The 23614-nt window shown below is 42.5% G+C and overlaps 1 protein-coding gene and 1 pseudogene across 1 annotated transcript; one reads left to right on the top strand and one right to left on the bottom strand.

Annotated features, from left to right (window-relative positions):
* Positions 1-2371: 2371 nt before the first annotated feature.
* On the top strand, positions 2372-3405 carry LOC116704061 (transcription factor AP-1-like; annotated as a pseudogene).
* Positions 3406-8344: 4939 nt separating this feature from the next.
* Positions 8345-21156, bottom strand: june (JunE proto-oncogene, AP-1 transcription factor subunit). Its single transcript, XM_032539265.1, has 2 exons — positions 21096-21156; positions 8345-11350 (listed from the first exon to the last, which is right to left on the bottom strand). The coding sequence occupies exon 2, from the start codon at positions 11197-11199 to the stop codon at positions 10156-10158; it is 1044 nt and encodes a 347-aa protein (XP_032395156.1). The 5' UTR covers positions 11200-11350; positions 21096-21156; the 3' UTR covers positions 8345-10155.
* Between the last annotated feature and the right edge of the window lie 2458 nt (positions 21157-23614).

Genomic DNA, 23614 nt, shown 5'->3' with positions numbered 1-23614 from the left:
AGTAAAATATTTCTGAAACATTCTCTTCTAAATTAAGCAATGAGCATTTGTCTACTGTACTATGAAGAACAGAGGAGTTCTTCTCAGGAAACAAAAATGCGAGGTGACGATCGACCTGAGCGGCACAATCCTGTGTCTCGTGATCACTTTTTAGGTACTAGATGCGAAGTGGCCGATGTTGTGGGCAAGGCGTTCTCAGAGGGTCTGTACGAATCGTACGAAAATGTACACCAAAATTGACGATAGCCTAAAAGATTAGGAGACCGCCGACTGGTCACATGACGCCGAGCGGCAGTTGCTAGATGTTAAGCTGCTGCAGACTCTCGTGACGCCGACGACAGACCTCATTGTATCAGTTAGAGTTGGTGGTTCAGTTACCCGAAAATAGGTGCGTTGAGCCTGGTCCTAAGCACTGCGAGCTGCCTGTCATTTCAGCAGACTACTGTTAAATTTAGTCCCCAAAATATTGAGCGTTTTGTTGCAATGAAAGTTAAGATTAGGTACCAAAATGACTGGTTGAGGTTAGGAAAAAGATTGTGGTTTGGATTAAAAAACTCCTAAGAAACACACATTTCCTGGTTGAAAGTCTTTACATTTACTTTTTGAAAGTCCTGAACGCCCCACCCACCGACCCACCCATCCACCCACCCACACACCACCCGACCTCCATCCACAGCGGCCGTCAATGTGCTGAATAAAGCAAAAAAAGTGGATTGCTTACAAAATACATTGCTAACTTTCGTAGCTTTTTAAATTAATCATTCATGTATCTCTGCTTTTTAACTTTTTTTTTCTAGTTGTTTTAAAACATACCGACGTGCCCACATATATGATATACACATATATTTCATAGGGATAGACTATAGATGATCTGCCCTGGCCGATTATTGGCCTGTTTTTTTGTTTATTATGTTGACAAAATATTGAAGGAAAGTGAAACCCAAAATGACGTCTTGATACTGTCATACATAGCCTTTTTTCTGTCCTGGACTCGGTCTTGTCTGGACTAAACTTTTGGACTCGGTCTTGTCTCGGAAACGCATATCCTGGTGTTGGACTTGTCTTGGACTCGACTAAGGTGGTCTTTGACATACAGCCCGCAATACAATCCAATGTTGATCACACAATACAGTAACACGAGCTATTTAAATTAGCTGGATAAGTTGGAAAGTAAATACCATAACAGTTGACATCACTTTGTAAATCTTTCCCATTATTCCCCCAAAGAATCAAGCAGAACTGCCTTGTGCACGATCCAAATTTTGTTCAAAACTTGCTATTTTCAGCATTTAGCTTGTAGCTTGAGTTATGCTTAACAGAGTTTGCGAGGCAAGGAACATCGTCGTCGTCGCTCCAGACTATAGTCAGGATGACAGCCTCTGATGGTCGACACACTCACTCCACTGCATTCTGGGAGTAAAATGGGAAGCAAAACAAATTGAGAGTTTTAATGCCAAAAAAGATAACCCTAGTTTGTTTATTATTTAGAATTTCTTGTACAAAGTTTTAAAAAGACACTGCAGTTCCAGGCTGAGATCTAACGGGAGAACTGTATGGAATGGAGAAGCTATCAGCTTTAAGGCAAAAAAATGAGAGTACTACTCTACCATGAAGCGATGTAGGTGTCTCATTTTGGGTAATATGATGAATGATCTATCATTGTGGATTTAAGTTACAAATTCTCCAAAAGACACTGCAGTTCAATTCGGATACACTATGTTATGGAAGGCCTTCAATTGAAGAGAAATCTTGTAAAATGCCGCAGATCTTAGCTCCCAGATGCAAAAAAATGTAAGTATCTACACTGCACAATCTGGAGATACTGAATAATTCTTGACCTTGTGAATAGTAGTACTCAAGCTGCATCCAATGGCTTTTTCCAAATGTCAAACACATCCGACAGTTTCATTCAAAAGAATTTCCCACCTCATCTTCAGCTGAGTAAACACTGAAACTAACAGTGTTATACAGTTGTTGGTTTTTTTGTCCAATCAGAGCTGGATACATGTCTTGAATCTCATCTCTTTAAATAACACACACACTCACACACACTCACAACACACACACCACACACACCACACACACACACACACACACACACACACACAAACAAAAACACACCACACCAGTAGCATCAATAGTGCTAGCACCACCTCCTAGATTACACCTCAGAATCTTTGTTCTTCTCTTCTCTTACAGCAGTGTCTGTTTCTTTTCCTGCAGGCACCCGCCTTCTCTTCTTTTTCTCTTCGTCTCTGCTTCTTTACATCCGCCTTCATCCTCCAGCCGCCGACGTCAGGGGAACGTTTCAATCCCTCTGATATCAGGTTAATCTGATTATGAAGATTTCTTCTGAGGCGCCTTTTTTTCAATGACAGCCAAGATGGAGACTCCTTTACCACGACGACTCCCGCTTGCTGAAGTCGTCCCCGGGTTCAGCCAGACCCAGAATACGAGCGTTACCGGGAAGCAAGATGCTGATGAATAAGAAGGTCATGTCCATGGTGGGCAGTCATCACTTCCCTGGCGGTGGTGCAGCGGGAGGGCAGGGGCGGAAACCACCAAACCTGGGGCTCGCCGGCAACAGCCCTTGTTGACATCAGCGTCGTCATCGACCGACATGAATCTGTTGAAGTTGGCGTCCCCTGACCTGGAGCACCGATCATCCAGTCCAACCCGGGTCGGTCACCACCTGTCCCGTGTCGAACCCAAATCCTTCATGTACCGCAAACCAGGCCACCAACGAGCAAGAAGGCTTTGCTGATGGCTTTGTCAAAGCGCTCGCCGACCTCCCCAAGCAGAACCAGCTGGTGGGAAGCGGCCCCGTCCCCCTCTCCTCCGCGTCTCCCTGCAGACATCTACCAGAGGAACTGATGTCTAGCGGAGACATGCCGTCTACACCAATCTCAGCAGCTACAACCCAGGCCAGGTGGACATACCCTGTGGGGCAGATGGCTTACGGTAGTGCCTCAGGCCACGGTGGTGGTGGAGCCCTCAACACCACGCCGAGGCATGGACGCCCCTCAGACGTCCCTGAGGTGCCTCAACCGCTGGGTGACCCCACATCCCCACCCTCCCTCTCCCCAATAGACCTGGAGACACAGGAAAGAATCAAAGCAGAACGCAAGAAGCTCCGCAAACCGTATCGCCGCGTCAAGTGCGAAGCGGAAGCGGAGCGGATCTCGCGGCTGGAGGAGAAGGTGAAGGTACTGAAGAACCAGAACTCGGACTTGGCCACCGCCGCCATGCTGCGGGAGCCGGTCGCGCAGCTAAAACAGAAGGTATGAGTCACGTCACCAACGGCTGCCAAATCACTGTTGGCTCGGCCACTGCGAAGTCTGTAGACGGAGGGGGAGGCACCGGCACCGGGGGCTCCAGCTGCTGAGGAGGCGGGACACCAGGAGAATGTGCGGGGAAAATAAGCGATAGGTCGACAGGCCGAGGGTTATCTTTGAAATGTTGTTTGCTCAACTCTCGGTCAGAGCGAGACGTCGACGACGCCTCAACAGGACAGTGGACGTTTACCGGGATTACGTAGCCGTAAACCAGTGTCAACGCCCAGCCAGAGGGGGGCGGGGCTTAGAGGAGAGAGAGGAGACAGAAGCACATGAGCTCTGGCTTGGATTTTAAAAGGAGATGGGGGATAATTTAAGTTGAAGGACATGCGTATGTGAACGGGCACATTTATTTGACAGGTGAACTACATTTACTGACAGATTTCCAATTTTTATTTGAGTTGTCATTTCAGTAAGTGAACTGCATGGAAACAATGGGACAATTGTCCACCAATGATTTTATTCTAAGTTAAACTGTAAAAAAATTGATGAATAACAACATGTTAAGAGGTCTTTATTATTTAATCCAGAGTTGAGGAGATGCTATAAAAGGTAATCAAAATACTGTAAAGTAATCATATTACTTTTAGTTACAGAGTGAGAACTGTAAATTCCATTTTAGTCATAATTTACAATTATCAAAGTTAGGAGAGTGTCAAAGAGACAATTTCAACACGTTTTCAAATCCAGCGAAACTTTGCTCACAATGGCCGATACTGCAGTTTTGTTTGTAATACAATTATTGTAATCGTCTAGCTTTTTTTTTAATTTGATTTTTTTGCTACAACCCACTGTGTGTTTGCGCACCTTACAAAAAAGACTTGGACAACTCTTTTCAGTAACTCGTCTGGTATAATAGATTTATGCAATCTGATTACGCCATCTTTGTTACACTTTACTTGAAGGTATCTTACACTGTCATGAGTCATAAACAATATAAAACAGTCTAATCGTTTTGACAAAACGCTTCTTTTAGTGTCGTTTGGTTTTGTCATGACAAGTTATGGTTATGGTTATGGTTAGGGTTAGTCATGGACACATGACGTCATGTGTCATGATACCTTCAAGTACCTTCAAGTAAAGTGTTACCCAATCTTTTACATGTCTGTAACTAAAGCTCAGCTGTGGTTGGTAATAATCCAGGGACTGTTAAAACTGTGTTTCTGTGTTTTGTGCGTCTGTGTATGTTAAAAACCTTTAAGTTATGTCTTCACGAGGAAAAAGTTTCTTCGTGTTTCTCCAGCTGCTTGGTTTTGATTTTTGATTTTCGGCTGGTTGAAGCTTTTCCGAGTTTCTTTGGATCTTTTAGAAATCAAGACTGAAGGAATGTTCGTTTCAAGATTGCCAGCGAAGACGTCTCTATCATCACGATCTCGATCAACATTAAAAATCTGATTTTGGAACTGATGGAACTAATCCTGATGTGGGGAGACAATTTCACTTCAACTCAACAGCAGGTTTATAAAAAAATGTTTATTTGACTGATTGGTGACACATTTTCACAGCAACAGAAATTACTGAACATAAAAATAAGAAAATAACACTACTGTGCATAAAGGTTAACTATGGAATCATATTTATCATTTGATAATTTGCAGCTTTTTTATTGAAGCCCATTTCTGCCAAGGGTAGCAAGATTTTTAGGATGGTCTTAAATAAGTATTTGATGTCACACTTTGTCAAAAGTTACAATAAAATAAATTGCTGCCGGTTGTGGGGTGAAGAAAAAATGTTTAGGATTTTTTTGTTAAGCTAAAATTGTCTCAGTGGAAATAAAATGGGTTCCACTTGCTCTGGTAAAAACAAATACCCTTAATACTCAATGTCGGGTCATTTTTTTTACACTGTAAAGTAACAAAACCAAATAAAACAGCCAACTGGAAATCCTAAACAAATGTATATGAGGTATAATCCGCCCTAGCTGTGCCGTTATGAAGCTTAATGCACTCACACTTGTGTATATTAATATAAGAGCGCACTGTGAAAATGAGGTCACGTTGCCATGGTACTTGCAGCTTAGTGTACATTAGCTATGGCTGCACAATTAATTTAAATTAATAGACATCCCCATTTCAGCTTTACAATTAAAAGAACATGATTGGCTGAGTACTGAAATTTCAAAATGCATCGCTGCCTTTAGCAAGTCAAGAGTTTCCTAAACAGCATGACTCAGGAGGGACCCAGCTAGTGCTGCTGCTAGCAGCGCGTGCTAGCTGTGTGCTAGCAGCCGCATTACGCGCGGCTGTTCTCTTCTTAAATCTCTGAAAGCGGTCTGCGACAGTAAAACGACACAGACCTCTGAAACATCAGACTGCTAGGTTATAACTCGCCTCAGCCAGACGTTTATCTTTTCTCGGCTGAAATGACGGCGTAACACTGTGTTACGCTGTGGAGTAGCCTAGCGGCTAGCAGACGTTTAGCTAGTGGCTTAATAAAGACATAACACCACAGTGGAGACACCCTGCATGTACGCTATTACCAGTTTAAAATGTTGAAACAGAGCAGACTGTATTAATAGTAATGTACTTTTATTGAGACAGGGCACAATGAAACACTGATCTTGTATAAAAACAAAGAGCGATGCATTGTACCAGGTTTTTAGCACGAATGCTATTCCTTAGTCCCTGGGCTGGTAGAAGGAGCAACAAACTGTGGTGTGCTGGCCGTGTGTGTGTGTCTGTGTGTGGTGGTGTGTCTTGTGTGTGTGTGTGTGGTGTGTGTGGTGTGGTGTGTGTGTGTGTGTGTTTGTGTGGTGTGTAGAGAAAGTAGATGACAGTAAAGACTCTCACACTAACCTGAGATGCGCTGCAACACGTGTCTTTCGATTTGATTACATGCATTCACTTTTTGAGGATTCTGTTATTTTACATTATTGAAGAAAACCAAAAAGAAAAAAAGAAAAAAACAAATGCCTACCTGAGGACCGAATGTCCGAATAATCCAGCCCTACATGTGTATGCAATGAGTTGTACATTAGCAAGCAAAGCAGGAAAACATAGCAAACATGGAAGTACAATCAAAATATGTCGCCGCATATATCAATGAATGATCGTGTTAAATAATCTGATCTCAATATTGATGAAAATATCTTGATTGTCATTTTGGCCATACGCCAAGTGTTCTGATTCAAAACAGTGTAACCTCATGTTGTCCTCATGTTGTCCTATATCAATGTCTTTTTAATTCCCCAAAATAACATGACTGATTCACACAACGCTCTTGCCAAGTGCAAATCTCTACTTCATTATTTTGGGTCTCATTCAATTTTATAGCATTTTGAAAACAAATTGAAGTGGTTTTGAAATAGTATTGAGTAAAGTTGACATATTCCAGTCTGTGATTATCCATCAACATCCATCCTTTAATTTTAGTCTTAATAATTCCTAATTTCTATTTTCTAACTCAAAACAAGAGGTATAAGTTCATACCACACTGGAATATGTCAACTTTTACTCAATACTATTTCAAAACCACTTCAATTTGTTTTCAAAATGCTATAAAATTGAATGAGACCCAAAATTAATGAAAGTAGAGATTTGCACTTGGCAAAGAGCGTTGTGTGGAATCAGTCATGTTATTTTGGGGAATTAAAAAGACATTGATATAGGACAACATGAGGACAACATGAGGTTACATCCTGTTTTGAATCAGAACACTTGGCGTATGGCCAAAATGACAATCAAGATATTTTCATCAATATTGAGATCAGATTATTTAACACGATCATTCATTGATATATGCGGCGACATATTTTGATTGTACTTCCATGTTTGCTATGTTTTCCTGCTTTGCTTGCTAATGTACAACTCATTGCATACACATGGTAGGGCTGGATTATTCGGACATTCGGTCCTCAGGTAGGCATTTGTTTTTTTCTTTTTTTCTTTTTGGTTTTCTTCAATAATGTAAAATAACAGAATCCTCAAAAAGTGAATGCATGTAATCAAATCGAAAGACACGTGTTGCAGCGCATCTCAGGTTAGTGTGAGAGTCTTTACTGTCATCTACTTTCTCTACACACACACACACACACACACACACACACACACACCACACACACACACACACCACACCAGACACACACCACACCACACACACAGACACACACACACACACAGACACACACACACGGCCAGCACACCACAGTTTGTTGCTCTCTTCTACCAGCCCAGGGACTAAGGAAAATAGCATTCGTGCTAAAAACCTGGTACAATGCATCGCTCTTTGTTTTTATACAAGATCAGTGTTTCATTGTGCACTGTCTCAATAAAAGTACATTACTATTAATAACAGCTGCTCTGTTTCAACAATTTTAAACTGGTAATAGCGTACATGCAGGGTGTCATCCACTGTGGTGTTATGTCTTTATTAAGCCACTAGCTAAACGTCTGCTAGCCGCTAGGCTAACTCACAGCGTAACACAGTGTTACGCCGTCATTTCAGCCGAGAAAAGATAAACGTCTGGCTGAGGCGAGTTATAACCTAGCAGTCTGATGTTTGCAGAGGTCTGTGTCGTTTTACTGTCGCAGACCGCTTTCAGGAGATTTAAGAAGAGAACAGCCGCGCGTAATGCGGCTGCTAGCACACAGCTAGCACGCGGCTGCTAGCACGCAGCTAGCTGGGTCCCTCCTGAGTCATGCTGTTTAGGAAACTCTTGACTTGCTAAAGGCAGCGATGCATTTTGAAATTTCAGTATCTCAGCCAATCATGTTCTTTTAATTGTAAGAAGCCGAAATGGGGATGTCTATTAATTTAAAATTAATTGTGCAGCCATAGCTTAATGTACACTAAGCTGCAAGTACCATGGCAACAGTAGACCTCATTTTCACAGTGCGCTCTATATTAATATACACAAGTGTGAGTGCATTAAGCTTCATAACGGCACAGCTAGGAGCGGATTATACCTCATATACATTTTGTTTAGGATTTCCAGGTTGGCTGTTTTATTTGGTTTTGTTACTTTACAGTGTAAAAAAAATGACCCCGACATTGAGTATTAAGGGTATTTGTTTTTACCAGAGCAAGTGGAACCCATTTTATATTCCACTGAGACAATTTTAGCTTAACAAAAAAATCCTAAAACATTTTTTCTTCACCCCACAACCGGCAGCAGATTTATTTTATTGTAACTTTTGACAAAGTGTGACATCAAATACTTATTTAAGACCATCCTAAAAATCTTGCTACCCTTGGCAGAAATGGGCTTCAATAAAAAAAAAGCTGCAAATTATCAAATGATAAATATGATTCCATAGTTATAACCTTTATGCACAGTAGTGTTATTTATCTTATTTTATGTTCAGTAATATTCATGTTGCTGTGAAAAATGTGTCAACAATCAGTCAAATAAACATTTTTTTATAAACCTGCTGTTGAGTTGAAAGTGAAATTGTCTCCCCACATCAGGATTTAGTTCCATCAGTTCCAAAATCAGATTTTTTAATGTTGATCGAGATCGTGATGATAGAGACGTCTTCGCTGGCAGATCTTGAAACGAACATTTCCTTCAGTCTTGATTTCTAAAAGATCCAAAGAAACTCGGAAAAGCTTCAACCAGCCGAAAATCAAAAATCAAAACCAAGCAGCTGGAGAAACAGCGAAGAAACTTTTTCCTCGTGAAGACATAACTTTAAAGGTTTTTAACATACACAGACGACAAAAACACAGAAACACAGTTTTAACAGTCACTGGATTATTACCAACCACAGCTGAGCTTTAGTTACAGACATGTAAAAAGATTGGGTAACACTTTACTTGAAGGTACTTGAAGGTATCATGAACACATGACGTCATGTGTCCATGACTAACCCTAACCATAACCATAACCATAACTTGTCATGACAAAACCAAACGACACTAAAAGAAGCGTTATGTCATAAACGATTAAGACTTGTTTATATTGTTTATGACACGTTCATGACAGTGTAAGATACCTTCAAGTAAAGTGTAACAAGAGATTGCAGTAATCAGATTGCATAAATCTATTAATACCATGACGAGTTACTGAAAAGAGTTGTCCAAGTCTTTTTTGTAAAGTGCGCAAACACACAGTGGGATTGTAGCAAAAAAAATCAAATTAAAAAAAAAGCTAAGCGATTACAATAATTGTATTACAAAACAAAACTGCAGTATCGGCCATTGTGAGCAAAGTTTCGCTGGATTTGAAAACGTGTTGAAATTGTCTCTTTGACACTCTCCTAACTTTGATAATTGTAAATTATGACATGAAAATGGAAATTACAGTTCTCACTCTGTAACTAAAAGTAATATGATTACTTTACAGTATTTTGATTACCTTTTATAAGCAATCTCCTCAACTCTGGATTAAATAATAAAAGACCTCTTAACATGTTAGTTATTCAATCAATTTTTTTACAGTTTAACTTAGAATAAAATCATTGGTGGACAATTGTTCCCATTGTTTCCAGTGCAGTTCACTTACTGAAATGACAACTCAAAATAAAAATTGGAAATCTGTCAGTAAATGTAGTTCACCTGTCAAATAAATGTGCCCGTTCACATACGCAGTCTCTTCAACTTAAATTATCCCCCATCTCCTTTTGAAAAATCCAAGCCAGAGCTCATGTGCTTCTGTCTCCTCTCTCTCCTCTAAGCCCCGCCCCCCTCTGGCTGGGCGATTGACACTGGTTTACGGGGCTACGTAAATCCCGGTAAACGTCCATCTGTCCTGTTGAGGCGTCGTCGACGTCTCGCTCTGACCGAGAGTTCGAGCAAAACAACAAAATATTCAAAGTAAACCCTCGGCCTGTCGACCTATCGGCTTATTTTCCCACGCACATTCTCCTGGTGTCCCGCCTCCTCAGCAGCTGGAGCCCCCGGTGCCGGTGCCTCCCCCTCCGTCTACAGACTTCGCAGTGGCCGAGCCAACAGTGATTTGGCAGCCGTTGGTGACGTGACTCATGACCTTCTGTTTTAGCTGCGCGACCTGCTCCCGCAGCATGGCGGCGGTGGAGGCCAAGTCCGAGTTCTGGTTCTTCAGTACCTTCACCTTCTCCTCCAGCCGCGAGATCCGCTCCAGCTTCCGCTTGCGGCACTTGGACGCGGCGATACGGTTGCGGAGCTTCTTGCGTTCTGCTTTGATTCTTTCCTGTGTCTCCAGGTCTATTGGGGAGAGGGAGGGTGGGGATGTGGGGTCACCCAGCGGTTGAGGCACCTCAGGGACAGTCTGAGGGGCGTCCATGCCTCTGGCGTGGTGTTGAGGGGCTCCACCACCACCGTGGCCTGAGGCACTACCGTAAGCCATCTGCCCCACAGGGTATGTCACCTGGCCTGGGTTGTAGCTGCTGAGATTGGTGTAGACGGGCATGTCTCCGCTAGACATCAGGTTCCTCTGGTAGGATGTCTGCAGGGAGACGGCGGAGGACGAGGACGGGGACATGGGGCCGCTTCCCACCAGCTGGTTCTGCTTGTGGAGGTCGGCGAGCGCTTTGACAAAGCCATCAGCAAAGCCTTCTTGCTCGTTGGTGGCCTGGTTGCGGTACATGAAGGGATTGGTGGAGTTCGACACGGGACAGGTGGTGACCAGACCCTGGTTGGACTGGATGATCAGGTGCTCCAGGTCAGGGGACGCCAACTTCAACAGATTCATGTCGGTCGATGACGACGCTGATGTCAACAAGGAGCTGTTGCCGGCGAGCCCCAGGTTGTGGTGGTTTCCGCCCCTGCCTCCCGCTGCACCACCGCCAGGGAAGTGATGACTGCCCACCATGGACATGACCTTCTTATTCATCAGCATCTTGCTTCCCGGGTAACGCTCGTATTCTGGGATCTGGCTGAACCCGGGGACGACTTCAGCCAAGCGGGAGTCGTCGTGGTAGAAGGGAGTCTCCATCTTGGCTGTCATTGACAAAAAGGCGCCTCAGAAGAAATCTTCATAATCAGATTAACCTGAATATCAGAGGGGATTGAAACGTTCCCCTGACGTCGGCGGCTGGAGGATGAAGGCGGGATGTAAAGAAGCAGAGACGAAGAGAAGAAGAAGAGAAGGCGGGTGCCTGCAGGAAAAGAAACAGACACTGCTGTAAGAAGAAGAGAAGAACAAAGATTTCTGAGGTGTAATCTAGGAGGTGGTGCTGACACTATTGATGCTACTGGTGTGTGTGTGTGTGTGTGTGTGTGTGTGTGTGTGTGTGTGTGTGTGTGTGTGTGTGTGTGTGTGTGTGTGTGTGAGTGTGTGTGAGTGTGTGTGTTATTTAAAGAGATGAGATTCAAGACATGTATCCAGCTCTGATTGGACAAAAAAACCAACAACTGTATAACACTGTTAGTTTCAGTGTTTACTCAGCTGAAGATGAGGTGGGAGAATTACGTTTGAATGAAAACTGTCGGATGTGTTTGACATTTAGGAAAAAGCCATTGGATGCAGCTTGAGTACTACTATTCACAAGGTCAAGAATTATTCAGTATCTCCAGATTGATGCAGTGTAGATACTTACATTTTTTTGCATCTGGGAGCTAAGATCTGCGGCATTTTAACAAGATTTCTCTTGCAATTGAAGGCCTTCCATAACATATGTAATCCGAATTGAACTGCAGTGTCTTTTTGGAGAATTTGTACATTAAATCCACAATGATGAGATCATTCATCATATTACCCAAAATGAGACACCTACATCGCTTCATGGTAGAGTAGTACTCTCATTTTTTTGCCTTAAAGCTGATAGCTTCTCCATTCCATACAGTTCTCCCGTTAGATCTCAGCCTGGAACTGCAGTGTCTTTTTAAAACTTTGTACAAGAAATTCTAAATAATAAATACAAAACTAGGGTTATCTTTTTTGGCATTAAAACATCTCAATTTGTTTTGCTTCCCCATTTTGACTCCCAGAATGCAGTGGAGTGAGTGTGTCGACCAATCAGAGGCTGTCATCCTGACTATAGTCTGGAGCGACGACGACGATGTTCCTTGCCTCGCAAAACTCTGTTAAGCTAACTCAAGCTAGCAAGCTAAATGCTGAAAATAGCAAGTTTTGAACAAAATTTGGATCGTGCAACAAGGCAGTTCTGCTTGATTCTTTGGGGAATAATGGGAAAGATTTACAAAGTAGATGTCAAATGTTATGGTATTTACTTTCCAACTTATCCAGCTAATTTAAATAGCTCGTGTTACTGTATTGTGTGATCAACATTGGATTGTATTGCAGGGCTGTAGTCAAGACCACCTTAGTCGAGTCCAAGACAAGTCCAACACCAGGACTAGTCGTTTCCGAGACAAGACCGAGTCCAAAAGGTTTGAGTCCAAGACAAGACCGAGTCCAGGACAGAAAAAAGGTCTTATGTATGACAGTATCAAGACAGTCATTTTGGGTTTCACTTTCCCTTCAATATTATTGTCAACATAATAAACAAAAAACAGGGCCAATAATCGGCCAGGGCAGATCATCTATAGTCTATCCCTATGAAATATATGTGTATATCATTATATGTGGGCACGTCGGTATTGTTTTAAAACAAACTAGAAAAAAAAAGTTAAAAAAGCAGAGATACATGAATGATTAATTTAAAAAGCTACGAAAAGTTAAGCAATGTAATTTGTAAGCAATCTACTTTTTTTGCTTTATTCAGCACATTGACGGCCGCTGTGGATGGAGGTCGGGTGGGTGGGTGGGTGGGTGGATGGGTGGGTCGGTGGGTGGGCGTTCAGGACTTTCAAAAAGTAAATGTAAAGACTTTCAACCAGGAAATGTGTGTTTCTTAGGAGTTTTTTAATCCAAACCACAATCTTTTTCCTAACCTCAACCAGTCATTTTGGTACCTAATCTTAACTTTCATTGCAACAAAACGCTCATATTTTGGGGACTAAATTTAACAGTAATGTCTGCTGAAATGACAGGCAGCTCGCAGTGCTTAGGACCAGGCTCAACGTCACCTATTTTCGGGTAACTGAACCACCAACTCTAACTGATACAATGGAGGTCTGTCGTCGGCGTCACGAAGCTCTGCAGCAGCTTAGACATCTAGCAACTGCCGCTCGGCGTCATGTGACCAGTCGGCGGTCTCCTAATCTTTTAGGCTATCGTCAATTTTGGTGTACATTTTCGTACGATATCGTACAGACCCCTTCATGAGAACGCCTTGCCCACAACATCGGCCACTTCAGCATCTAGTAACCTAACAAAAGTGATCACGAGACACAGGATGTGAGTCCGCTCAGGTCGATCGTCACCTCGCATATTTGTTTCCTGAGAAGAAACTCCTCTGTTCTTCAATAGTACAGTAGAGACAAATAGCTCATTGCTTATATTTAGAAGAGAATGTTTCAGAAATATTTTACTAAAAAAAACACTAGGTTGAAGTCAGTTTGATAATCACCGGCGGCGGCTGATATTTTCTTTTGGGTTTCCCATTAATGGGCTGATTGCAACATTTTAATTTCTACTGCAACACCCCCCCAGGTGTACACACACGTGAGTCTCCACCTACGGTTTCCACACGCTTGGTTAATGTTAAGTTTCCAAATTGTGGTCTGGCTAACAGGAAGTGGGAGTAAGTTTAAAAGTTCAATGTATGCTGCACCCATTGGCTAAATTAGATCACCTGTGTTGTTTTTTCAGTCTTCAACACTGCTGGGTAGTAACACATTACTAGGTAATATAGCACTGTACTATTAGTACTTTTCACAGAAAACTAGTGGTGTAAGAAATTTCTTTAATTAATGATATTACAGTAACTAATCCGTTACCAGAATGTGATTTTTTTTTTGTCCTAGGCAGGCTTTCTAATACAGTGCCTTGCAAAAGAATCCCCCCCCCACCCCCCCACCCCCCTTAGCTTTTTACCTATTCGGTTACATTACAGCCTTTAGTTCAATGTTTTTTTAATCGTAATTGTATGTGATGGATCAGAACACAATAGTCTAAGTTGGTGAAGTGAGATGAGAAAAATGTATACATAAAACTATTTTTAGAAATAAAAAAACAGAAAAATGGCATGTGTGTATGTATTCACCCCCTTTGTTATGAAGCCCATAAAAAGCTCTGGTGCAACCAATTACCTTCAGAAGTCACATAATTAGTGAAATGATGTCCACCTGGTTGCAATCTAAGTGTCACATGATCTGTCATTACATATACACACCTTTCTTTGAAGAACAAGGAACCCTCCAAACAAGTAAGGGACAATGTTGTTGAGAAGTAGAAGTCAGGGTTAGGTTATAAAAAAAATATCCAAGTCTTTGATGATCCCCAGGAGCACCATCAAATCTATCAAATGGAAAGAACGTGGCACAACAGAAAACCTGCCGAGAGACGGCCGCCCACCAAAACTCACGGACCGGGCAAGGAGGGCATTAATCAGAGAAGCAGCACAGGGACCTAAGGGAACCCTGGAGGAGCTGCAGAGTTCCACAGCAGAGACTGGAGTATCTGGACACAGGACGACAATAAGCCGTACGATCCATAGAGTTGGGCTTTATGGCAGAGTGGCCTCAAGAAAGCCATTACTTTCAGCAAAAAAACAAAATGTATGGAGGAAGGTGCTCTGGTCTGGTGAGACTAAAACTGAACTTTGACGCTATGTTTGGTGCAAACCCATCACATCACATCAGCCAAAGAACACCATCCCCACAGAGAAACATGGTGGTGGAGCATCATGCTGTGGGGGTGGTTTTCAGCAGCCGGGACTGGGAAACTGGTCAGAGTTGAGGGAATGATGGATGGTGCTAAATACAGGGATATCCTTGAGCAAAACCTGTATCGCTCTGTGCATGATTTGAGGCTAGGACGGAGGTTTACCTTCCAGCAGGACAAGGACCCCAAACACACTGCTAAAGCAACACTTGAGTGGTTTAAGGGTAACATGTAAATGTGTTGGAATGGCCTAGTCAAAGCCCAGACCTCAATCCAATAGAAAATTTGAGGTCAGACTTAAAGATTGCTGTTCACAAGCGCAAACCCTCCAAGCGCAACCATCCAGGAATGGGCAAAAATCCCAGTGGTAAGATGTGGCACGCTCATTGTGACTTATTGAAAGCAACTTGGAGCTGTGATTTTGTCCTATTTGTTGTTTGCTTCTTAATAATAATTAAAAAAAAAAAACATCTTCAGAGTCGTGGGCATGTTCTCTAAATTAAATGATGCAAATCCTCAAACAATCCATGTTAATTCCAGGTTGTGAGGCAATAAAACACTAAAAATGCCATGGGGGGGAATACTTTTGCAAGGCATAGTATTCCATTACATGTTATTTAGCTGACGCTTTCATCCAAAGCGACTTACAATTTGCCTCTGGAGCAACTAGGGGTTAAGTGGCTTGCTCAGGGACACATTGGTTGATGCATCGCAGTGGTAATTGAACCCGGATGTCCTACACCAAAGGCATGTGTCATATCCACTGTGCCATCACCACCATGACGTGATATATGCTTATCATAATTTAGCGCGTGGCAGGGTCAGGGCAGGTCACGTCGGCTGTTCGCCAACAAGCTAGACGAAGGAGGACAAAGAGAGTAGTACTTTCAACAGATGAAAGAATTCTCATTATAAACATAAGGTTTTAATATAACTAGTAACATCACTGATTACTTTTGATAATGGACAGTTAAGTAATATTCGAACTTTTTTTTAAGTCACTTTTTAAAAAGTAACTTCCTGTGTAGTCTATAATGACGACAAAAAATTTCATTTGTGGGATTGTCCTGGTGCAGCCGGAGGTTCTGCCGGGTCACCTTATGCTTTCTTTATGTTGGCGTTCTAAACTCTAGTTTTCTCATGATTTCATATGATATCTTACTTATACACAACAATTCGTATAATATCCTACGAAATTAGGCGAATGCCGGCTGTCATGTGACCGGTCATGTCATGTCCGGTCACATGACAGTTAAGTTTAGAAGTCTTTACAGTTAAGTTTAGCTGAGAAAAGGATACTATGAACCGGGTACCGGTCACTGTGAGGTAGTCTATCCACAACGTTCCACTTCCAGGACTGCTCTGGTGCCAGGGCTGCCAACTCTCACGCATTGGCCGTGAGACACACGCATTTGACCGGTTTCACACGCTCACACGCCACACCCCCGATTTCTCACGCTGAAGTGTCGGTCAAATTTATGAAGATGAGTTTTTAACTAAGATCTGGCTGTGAGCCACTCGTGATCGACTAGTTGAGCTTTCAGAGACTGTGAGGGGGTTCAAGAGCGCTCCTGTCTGTAGTTCGAATTGTCGCAAACTGAGAACATTTTTGCACGAGCCATCCCAGGTGCATTCCCGGCTTCGGTATGAGCTCTGAGTATCACAGACCCGTCCGTCGCTTCGTGTCCACTTCTCTGTAACATAGAGGTGAGCAGCACGGCGTAGCGTAGCAACTTCAGTCATGTTAGTGGACCGCTCTGGGGGGGGGGGGGGCAGTGACAAGTTGATTCCGTCTAGTCCTCCGATAAGAGCAGCGTACAGCCGCCTCTAAACTTTGTCAGAGACCAGAGACCCTAATGGGCCTCGTCTGTGCGACGGTCTGAGTGAGATCCACCATATCAGCGGAGCAATGACATGCACAGCAGACTATATTACACTATATACTATATTATCTATATATAGCTATATATTACAACTCTCCAAATCTCGGACAACAGAGATGGGAGGAGTTATATTTTGAATGTGCATAAAAATGTAAACAAGAGCAGAAATCTGATGAAACACATCTGAGCTATACTAAACTATATACACTATACTATATACTATACTGCAACTTTGGGCCACTATTGTGCATCTCTAACCTCGGTGCATCTCTAAATGTAACTGTAAATAATTAATTTGATGTTTTATAAAATGAACAAATAGTCTTTATTTTCCCAAAAAGTAAATCCAGTAAGGGGGGCACAGAGGATGAGGGCCAAACATATACTGAACCTTGGCACAAAGGTTAAAGGATTAGAATTTATGCAAACAGGGTTCTCATTCTTTAGATTCAGTGGTTTAGTTGATCCCTCAACATTAATTTAACTTTGGGTCCTGGTCCCTACACCAGGGACCCCTGGACCTGTTCCCCACAGACCCAAATCTTCTCAGCTGTTGCTGACATATGCTCCTGTCTCTTCATGTTGTTCATTAGTTTGGCACATTGTTGGGTCAGTTCTTATATCATGAATTTAATATGTAAATAATGTAAATGCTAAATGCCCTAATACCTGTTGATACTACAACAATGCAAAAGCTCTTAACCCTACAGTTTTGCACATACATGTAAGACTTGATTTCTCCATTTTTTTTGCACAAAATCTCCAGAAAGTGCCATTTAATGGTTTATTTTTCAAATTTTTTTCTGGGGGGGCATACCCCCAGACCCCCCTAGGGAGAGCCCCACCCCCACATATACACAATCCCAATTTAAACCCTGAAGTATAATGATGCTGAAAGAGCCAAAGAAATGCTTTGTACGAGGCATTGGGTTGCCCCCCCAAATCTCACCAAGGTTTGGGAAAAGTTGGCAGCCTGTGGTGTGCCAGAAATTCTGCCGGATTTCTATTTCTTTCCATTTTCTTGTGTTGGCATCTAACCCCGGTGGATTTCTTAGGACTACTATACTTACCTGGTCTCAGAGCTCTACAGGGGGAATCCAGACAGCTAGCTAGACTATCTGCCAATCTGAGGACTATGGTTACCTGGTCCTCAGGTCTCTGCAGGGTGAATCCGACAGCTAGCTAGACTATTGTCCATTGAGGACTATGGTACCTGGTCCCAGAGCTGCCAACTTTCCCAAAACCTGGAGTGAGATTTGGGGGGCCAACCCATTTGCCGCGTACAAAGCAATTTCTTTGGGTCTTTTTCTTCAGGGTTTAATGATTATGTGATTGTTATATGTGGGGGGGATGGGGCCTCCTAGGGGGGTCTGGGGGTATGCCCCCCCAGGAAAAAATTTGGAAAAATAAACCTTAATTGGCACCTTCTGGAGAGTTTTCTTGAAAAAAAATGTAGAAATCAAGTGTTAGTACATGATATGTGCAAAAATGTAGGGTTAGAGCCCTTGCAGTTGTAGTATCAACAGGTTTTGGGCATTTAGCATTTACATATACATTATTAACTTCTTATGATATAAGAACTGACCCAAACAATGTGCCAAACAAATGAACCACAGAAGAGACAGTAGCATATGTCAGCAACAGCTGAGAAGATTTGGGTCTGTGGAGAACAGGTCCAGGGGTCCTGGTGTAGGGACCAGGGACCCAAAGTTAATAATGTTGAGGGATAAACTAAGACCACTGAAATTCTAAAGAATGAGAACCACTGTTTTACATAAATCTGACAAAGTTTAGAGGAGGCTGTAAGCTGCTCTTCATTGGAGGACTACACACAAATGCAACGCGTCTGCCCCCCCCCCCTCCCCCCCAGAGCGAGTACACTAAATGAACTGAAGTTGCTACGTACCAGCCGCGCTGCTCACCTCTGTTTTACAGGAGAGTGGACATGAAGCGAGGACGGGTCGTGATACTAAAGCACATACCTGAAGCTGGGAAGCGCTCTTTAACCCCCTCACAGTCTCTGAAAGCACAACTAGCGATCATAAGTGGGTTCAACAGCTAAATTATAGATAAACTCATCTTCAGAAATTTGACCGACCGGGTTGACACTTCAGCGTGAGAAATTGAGGGTGTGGCGTGTGAGCGTGTGAAACCACAAATGCGTGTGTCTCACGGCCAATGCGGAGAGATGGCAGCCTGGGTCTCAGATCTCGCAAGGTAAATCCGACAGTAGCTAGACTACTGTCAATCTGAGGAATAGGTTACCTGGTCCTCAGATCTCTGCAAGGTAAATCCAGACAGCTAGTAGACTATCTGTCCAATCAGAGGACTAGGTTACCTGGTCCTCAGATCTCTGCAGGGTAAATCAGACAGCTAGCTAGAATCTGTCCAATCTGAGGACTATGGTTACCTGGTCTAGATCTCTGCAGGGTAAACCAGACAGCTAGCTAGACTATTGTCCAATCTGAGGACTATGGTTACCTGGTCCTCCGATCTCTGCAGGGTAAATCCAGACAGCTAGCTAGACTATCTGTCCAATCTGAGGACTATGGTTACCTGGTCCTCAGATCTCTGCAGGGTAAATCCAGACAGCTAGCTAGACTATCTGTCCAATCTGAGTTTTCTGTTACACGACAAAAACAACCTTGGAACGTACACACGTTCCACCAAAACAAGTTCCTTCCTGAGACTACATTGCAGCGGCACCGATGCTCCGTCCGGCGCTTAGCACCGCCCAAGTTGATTGTGATTGGTTTAAAGAAATGCCAATAAACCAGATCTTGTTTTTCTCCCTCCCCAGAACACTGTGTGGACTAGCCAGACCCTCCTCCGCAGGGCTGTCCAGGAAGGTCTGGCAATGCTAGACCACTTCCTGAATGCAATGTAATGTATTTATTCATTTGTCAAATTAGAAAATGATAAAAAATGATACATAAAGCACAGAAATGTCAGTGCTGGCGGGGTGGCTATCGTGTGGGCTACAGCAACACCCTCCCTGTGTCCCTGCAGCTGGTCTGTTTTCAATGATCAGTGGGTTCTTTGAAAGAAGATCAAAAAAGACGATGTTCTGCACATCCATGGAGTTGCTGGTGCAGGACAAAAAAAGGGAATGATCCTTCCTCCGAAGGCCAAGTTGTGGGCCAAAACGTTGTGTGTCTTATTTCACGACAGTATTTTTCCTGAGCGTTACGCTGCTTTACCTTCTTTAAACATTCTTTAAAAGAAGAGCCACAACTCTGACCCCCTCTGCTCCTCACTCTGAGTCCCAATACGGGAGCCACACCTGGACACACCAGCTGATGAACAAATGAACTAAGATTTTTGGCTCACTCATTGGCTTACATATTCTAATTGTAATCATCATGCAGTATCAGCATATGACTATGCCATACTGTACATACAACCATATTACCCACCAGTCAGTGCACTCTGGTGGACACACGATGCAACGGCAACACAGTTCAGAATAACCTCCAACATAGCAACACGTCTTACCTATCAGCCAACACATACATTCCTTAAACAGGCTTGTGCAATATGTTAATAACATCCTATAATAAGCATAAATCTGACGTAGGGCCAATTTTACTATTTCCATTTTCTTTGGCTTCACTACACTTCAGAGGGCAACATATGTGGGCTCCTTTTTATTTCACCTACATTTAATTGAAAGCTGGAGTTACTCTGCAACTAAATAACTGACACACAAAATAAATGATTGCTACATAAATAAATGAGGAATTGTCACAAATAGTTCATAGTTCAAATCAGCCAGCTACAACCTACTACAATTTACTGCTTACATGTTGATCCGTCCAATAATAATAAGACAATCGTTTATGATAAAATACCAATGGAACAGTAGGCTATAAACATCAGGCCAGAGAGCATTATTAATTTAAAAAGTTAAATAGGTTATGTCACATCCTTGTTATTGCTGTCTGAAACACATTTTAATAATTAGTGATAGCGTCCGTGCACAGGCTCAATTAGTCAGACAGTGAAAACATTCAAATTGATAACCTGTTGGTAGTGTAGCCCCCCCCCACACACACACACACACACACTCTCTGACCTGTCAGTGCGCTTCTAACGCGTTAAAGTTCCCGGTACAGCCGTCAACTTCACACCGCGAGGCTGGTGGATTCACACACGATTCATAACAATAACGATCCAAAACAACATATCCGATTGTTCCATATCGAACTGCGGTAATAAAATATAACCCAGCGGCTGGATGTTCATACGAACAATAACAATGTCTGGTATAAACCATAGGTTAATACTCACGGAGAGAAGAAGAGAGCTGCTGAACGATCCGAGAACTGACAGAGTGAGTCAGTCTCTCTCTCTCTCTCTCTCTCTCTCTCTCTCTCTCTCTCTCTCTCTCTCCCTCCATCACATACCTCTGACGTTTCCATTTTTTTTTAATTGAACAGCAAGCATGGATACTTGTGTAACTTTGGTTTGAGAAGTGGGAGGGACACAAAACAGGGGGTCTGGGGGTCCTCTGCCAAAAAAAAACGGTTTTCTATTTGAATCTGCATTTCTATTTATACGGATAATAATGATCCAAAATCCAGGAAAAAAGATGGCTTACTTCCTTTATTGTTTGAAATAGGAGTCGATGACTGAAATTGAATGTGGCGGGGACACAAACAGGGTTTTGAAAAGTGGGGGGACATGTCCCCCCGTCCCAGATCAGATTGGTATGTGAGTTTTAAGTATGTTGTTTTTCTAATCTGCATTGAATAACTTTAAATATTTAAAGTAGGCTTACACAAATTCAAATGATTAGCTAATTGGGGTTAGTTCTTCACTGAAACTAAGAACTGAAAATACTGGTGGGACGCACCAACCAGACGGCCGACCGTTGGACTGATCAGTCTCCCCGAGCTGGTCAAAAAGGACCCTGGGAACACACCGAAGCAACGAGACGTGATGCGTCTCCATGACAGCAGGCTAATCTGTATTGTCGCCCAAAAACGAAAACCCGCCAGCTGATTGGACGAACCCGTCACGTGGGTCTGGTCCAAGGGGGTCAGCCTCTCCTAGCTCCCATGGCGCCGTTTCAATGCTACGAAGCCATCACCTGCCGTTAGCATTCAGTTATATTACATCATTTACTGTACTGCAGTCCTTTCAGTTAAGATGCAGAATAACGTAAAAGGGAAGGCAGCTGTGGAATAACGGGAAAGTGGGAAAGTTACATTCTAATGTTAAATCACTAAAGACCCCCCCCCACCCACCCCGTCACTTTGCCTCAAAACAATGTGACCACCCTCCCTTTGGCAAAAAGAAGAAAAAAACACATTTTTGTACAGTCCCTAATCATCATCATTATCAGACACAAGATTTGTGAGGCTCTGATTAATATGCATGTGGCAAGGCTCTTGCTGGGATTTTGAAATTCAACTTATTGACATTATATTTATTTTATTTGATGTGATTGTATCTCTTAATAAAGGTCAAAATGCAGATTTAAAAGCATTCTCCACATTGCCAGGAAGACATTTTTAGTTCATTTAGCTGAATAGTTTTGCCTCAGAACAGCCGCCTTCAAAGGTATTGACTCAACCTCGACACAGTCCTAATGTGTAATATGTGTTATTTTATTTGTTAAAAGTGAAAATCCTTAAATTCACATTAACATTACAGAGAGCATGACCCCTTCAACCTCTGTGGTAGCTAACGCTATAGTCCAGTTTGGCTCAGGGGACCATCGGGGGTCCTTTAAAGCTCCCCTATTGTAAAAAGTCAAATTTGTCTTGTCTTTTTTTATCATAAAACAGGTCTATAGAAATACTGTGAATTAGTATCAAAATGCTCAATCTACACAGAAATGAAAAACAACGCCTTTAAATGAGCCCTCAGGACTTCTGTAAAGCTGTGATGTGACTATATATATATATTGTGTGTATTTTATGATATTAATGTTTTTGTTGTGAAGCACTTTGCGGCCCTATACCTGTGAAAGGTGCTATATAAATAAACTTTTACTTACTTACTTATATAGGTAGAGAAAATGCCACTACAGTGCCGTTACAGTCATTCCTCGGCAGCAATGACGGTGCAGAGACTGTGAGAGCGACGATGTGGAAGACCCAGAAACGCTGACCAATCAGAGCGGACTTCACTTTCAGAAGGGGGCCTTAAAGAGAGGGCTGAAACGGAGTGTTTCAGACAGAGGCCGAATGCAGGTATAATCACAAAGACACTGTTTGAGAAAACAGAAAGTGCTTTCTCAACATTAAAGCGTGTAAATATGTTCAAGTAGAAACCCAAATTACAATTATGAACCTAAAAATGAGCATGGTATGGGACATTTAAGGGGATTCCAAAAAACAAAATAATTAGTTTTCACTATAACGCCATCCAAGTAACACAAAGGCATTGTATGGAGATATCTAGAAGCAAGAATCCAGTCAGATGGGGGGGACCCTGGGACAAAGTCTTATCAAATAGGGGTCCGTGGTCTAATTTGTGTCAGTTTAGGGGTCCTTAATGTCAAAAAGATTGGAAGCCACTGCTATGGTCAACAGACAAACACTTCTTCCTACTCCTTTTTGAACGACCTTATTTATCTGTCATTGTATGTATGCATCTATGTATGTATACTGTACATATATATATATATATGTTTTACATGTTCAAATAAACTACTAAAATATTTGAGTGTGTCTATGCCATCTGTCAGCTTTAGTCATTTGGCTGAGACACCTGACCTGATGAGAGACCAAATATTAAAAGCCTGGCGACCAACCAACAAATAACCACTGCGTGTGTGTGTGTGTGTGTGTTTGTGTGTG

Source organism: Etheostoma spectabile, chromosome 16, assembly GCF_008692095.1.
Source record: "Etheostoma spectabile isolate EspeVRDwgs_2016 chromosome 16, UIUC_Espe_1.0, whole genome shotgun sequence".
NCBI lineage: Eukaryota > Metazoa > Chordata > Actinopteri > Perciformes > Percidae > Etheostoma > Etheostoma spectabile.
This window is presented reverse-complemented; position numbering and strand designations above follow the sequence as displayed.

Bases quoted from the DNA above. Each gene is read 5' to 3' on its own strand.
- june (XM_032539265.1), bottom strand. From the start codon at position 11,199: ATGACAGCCAAGATGGAGACTCCCTTCTACCACGACGACTCCCGCTTG.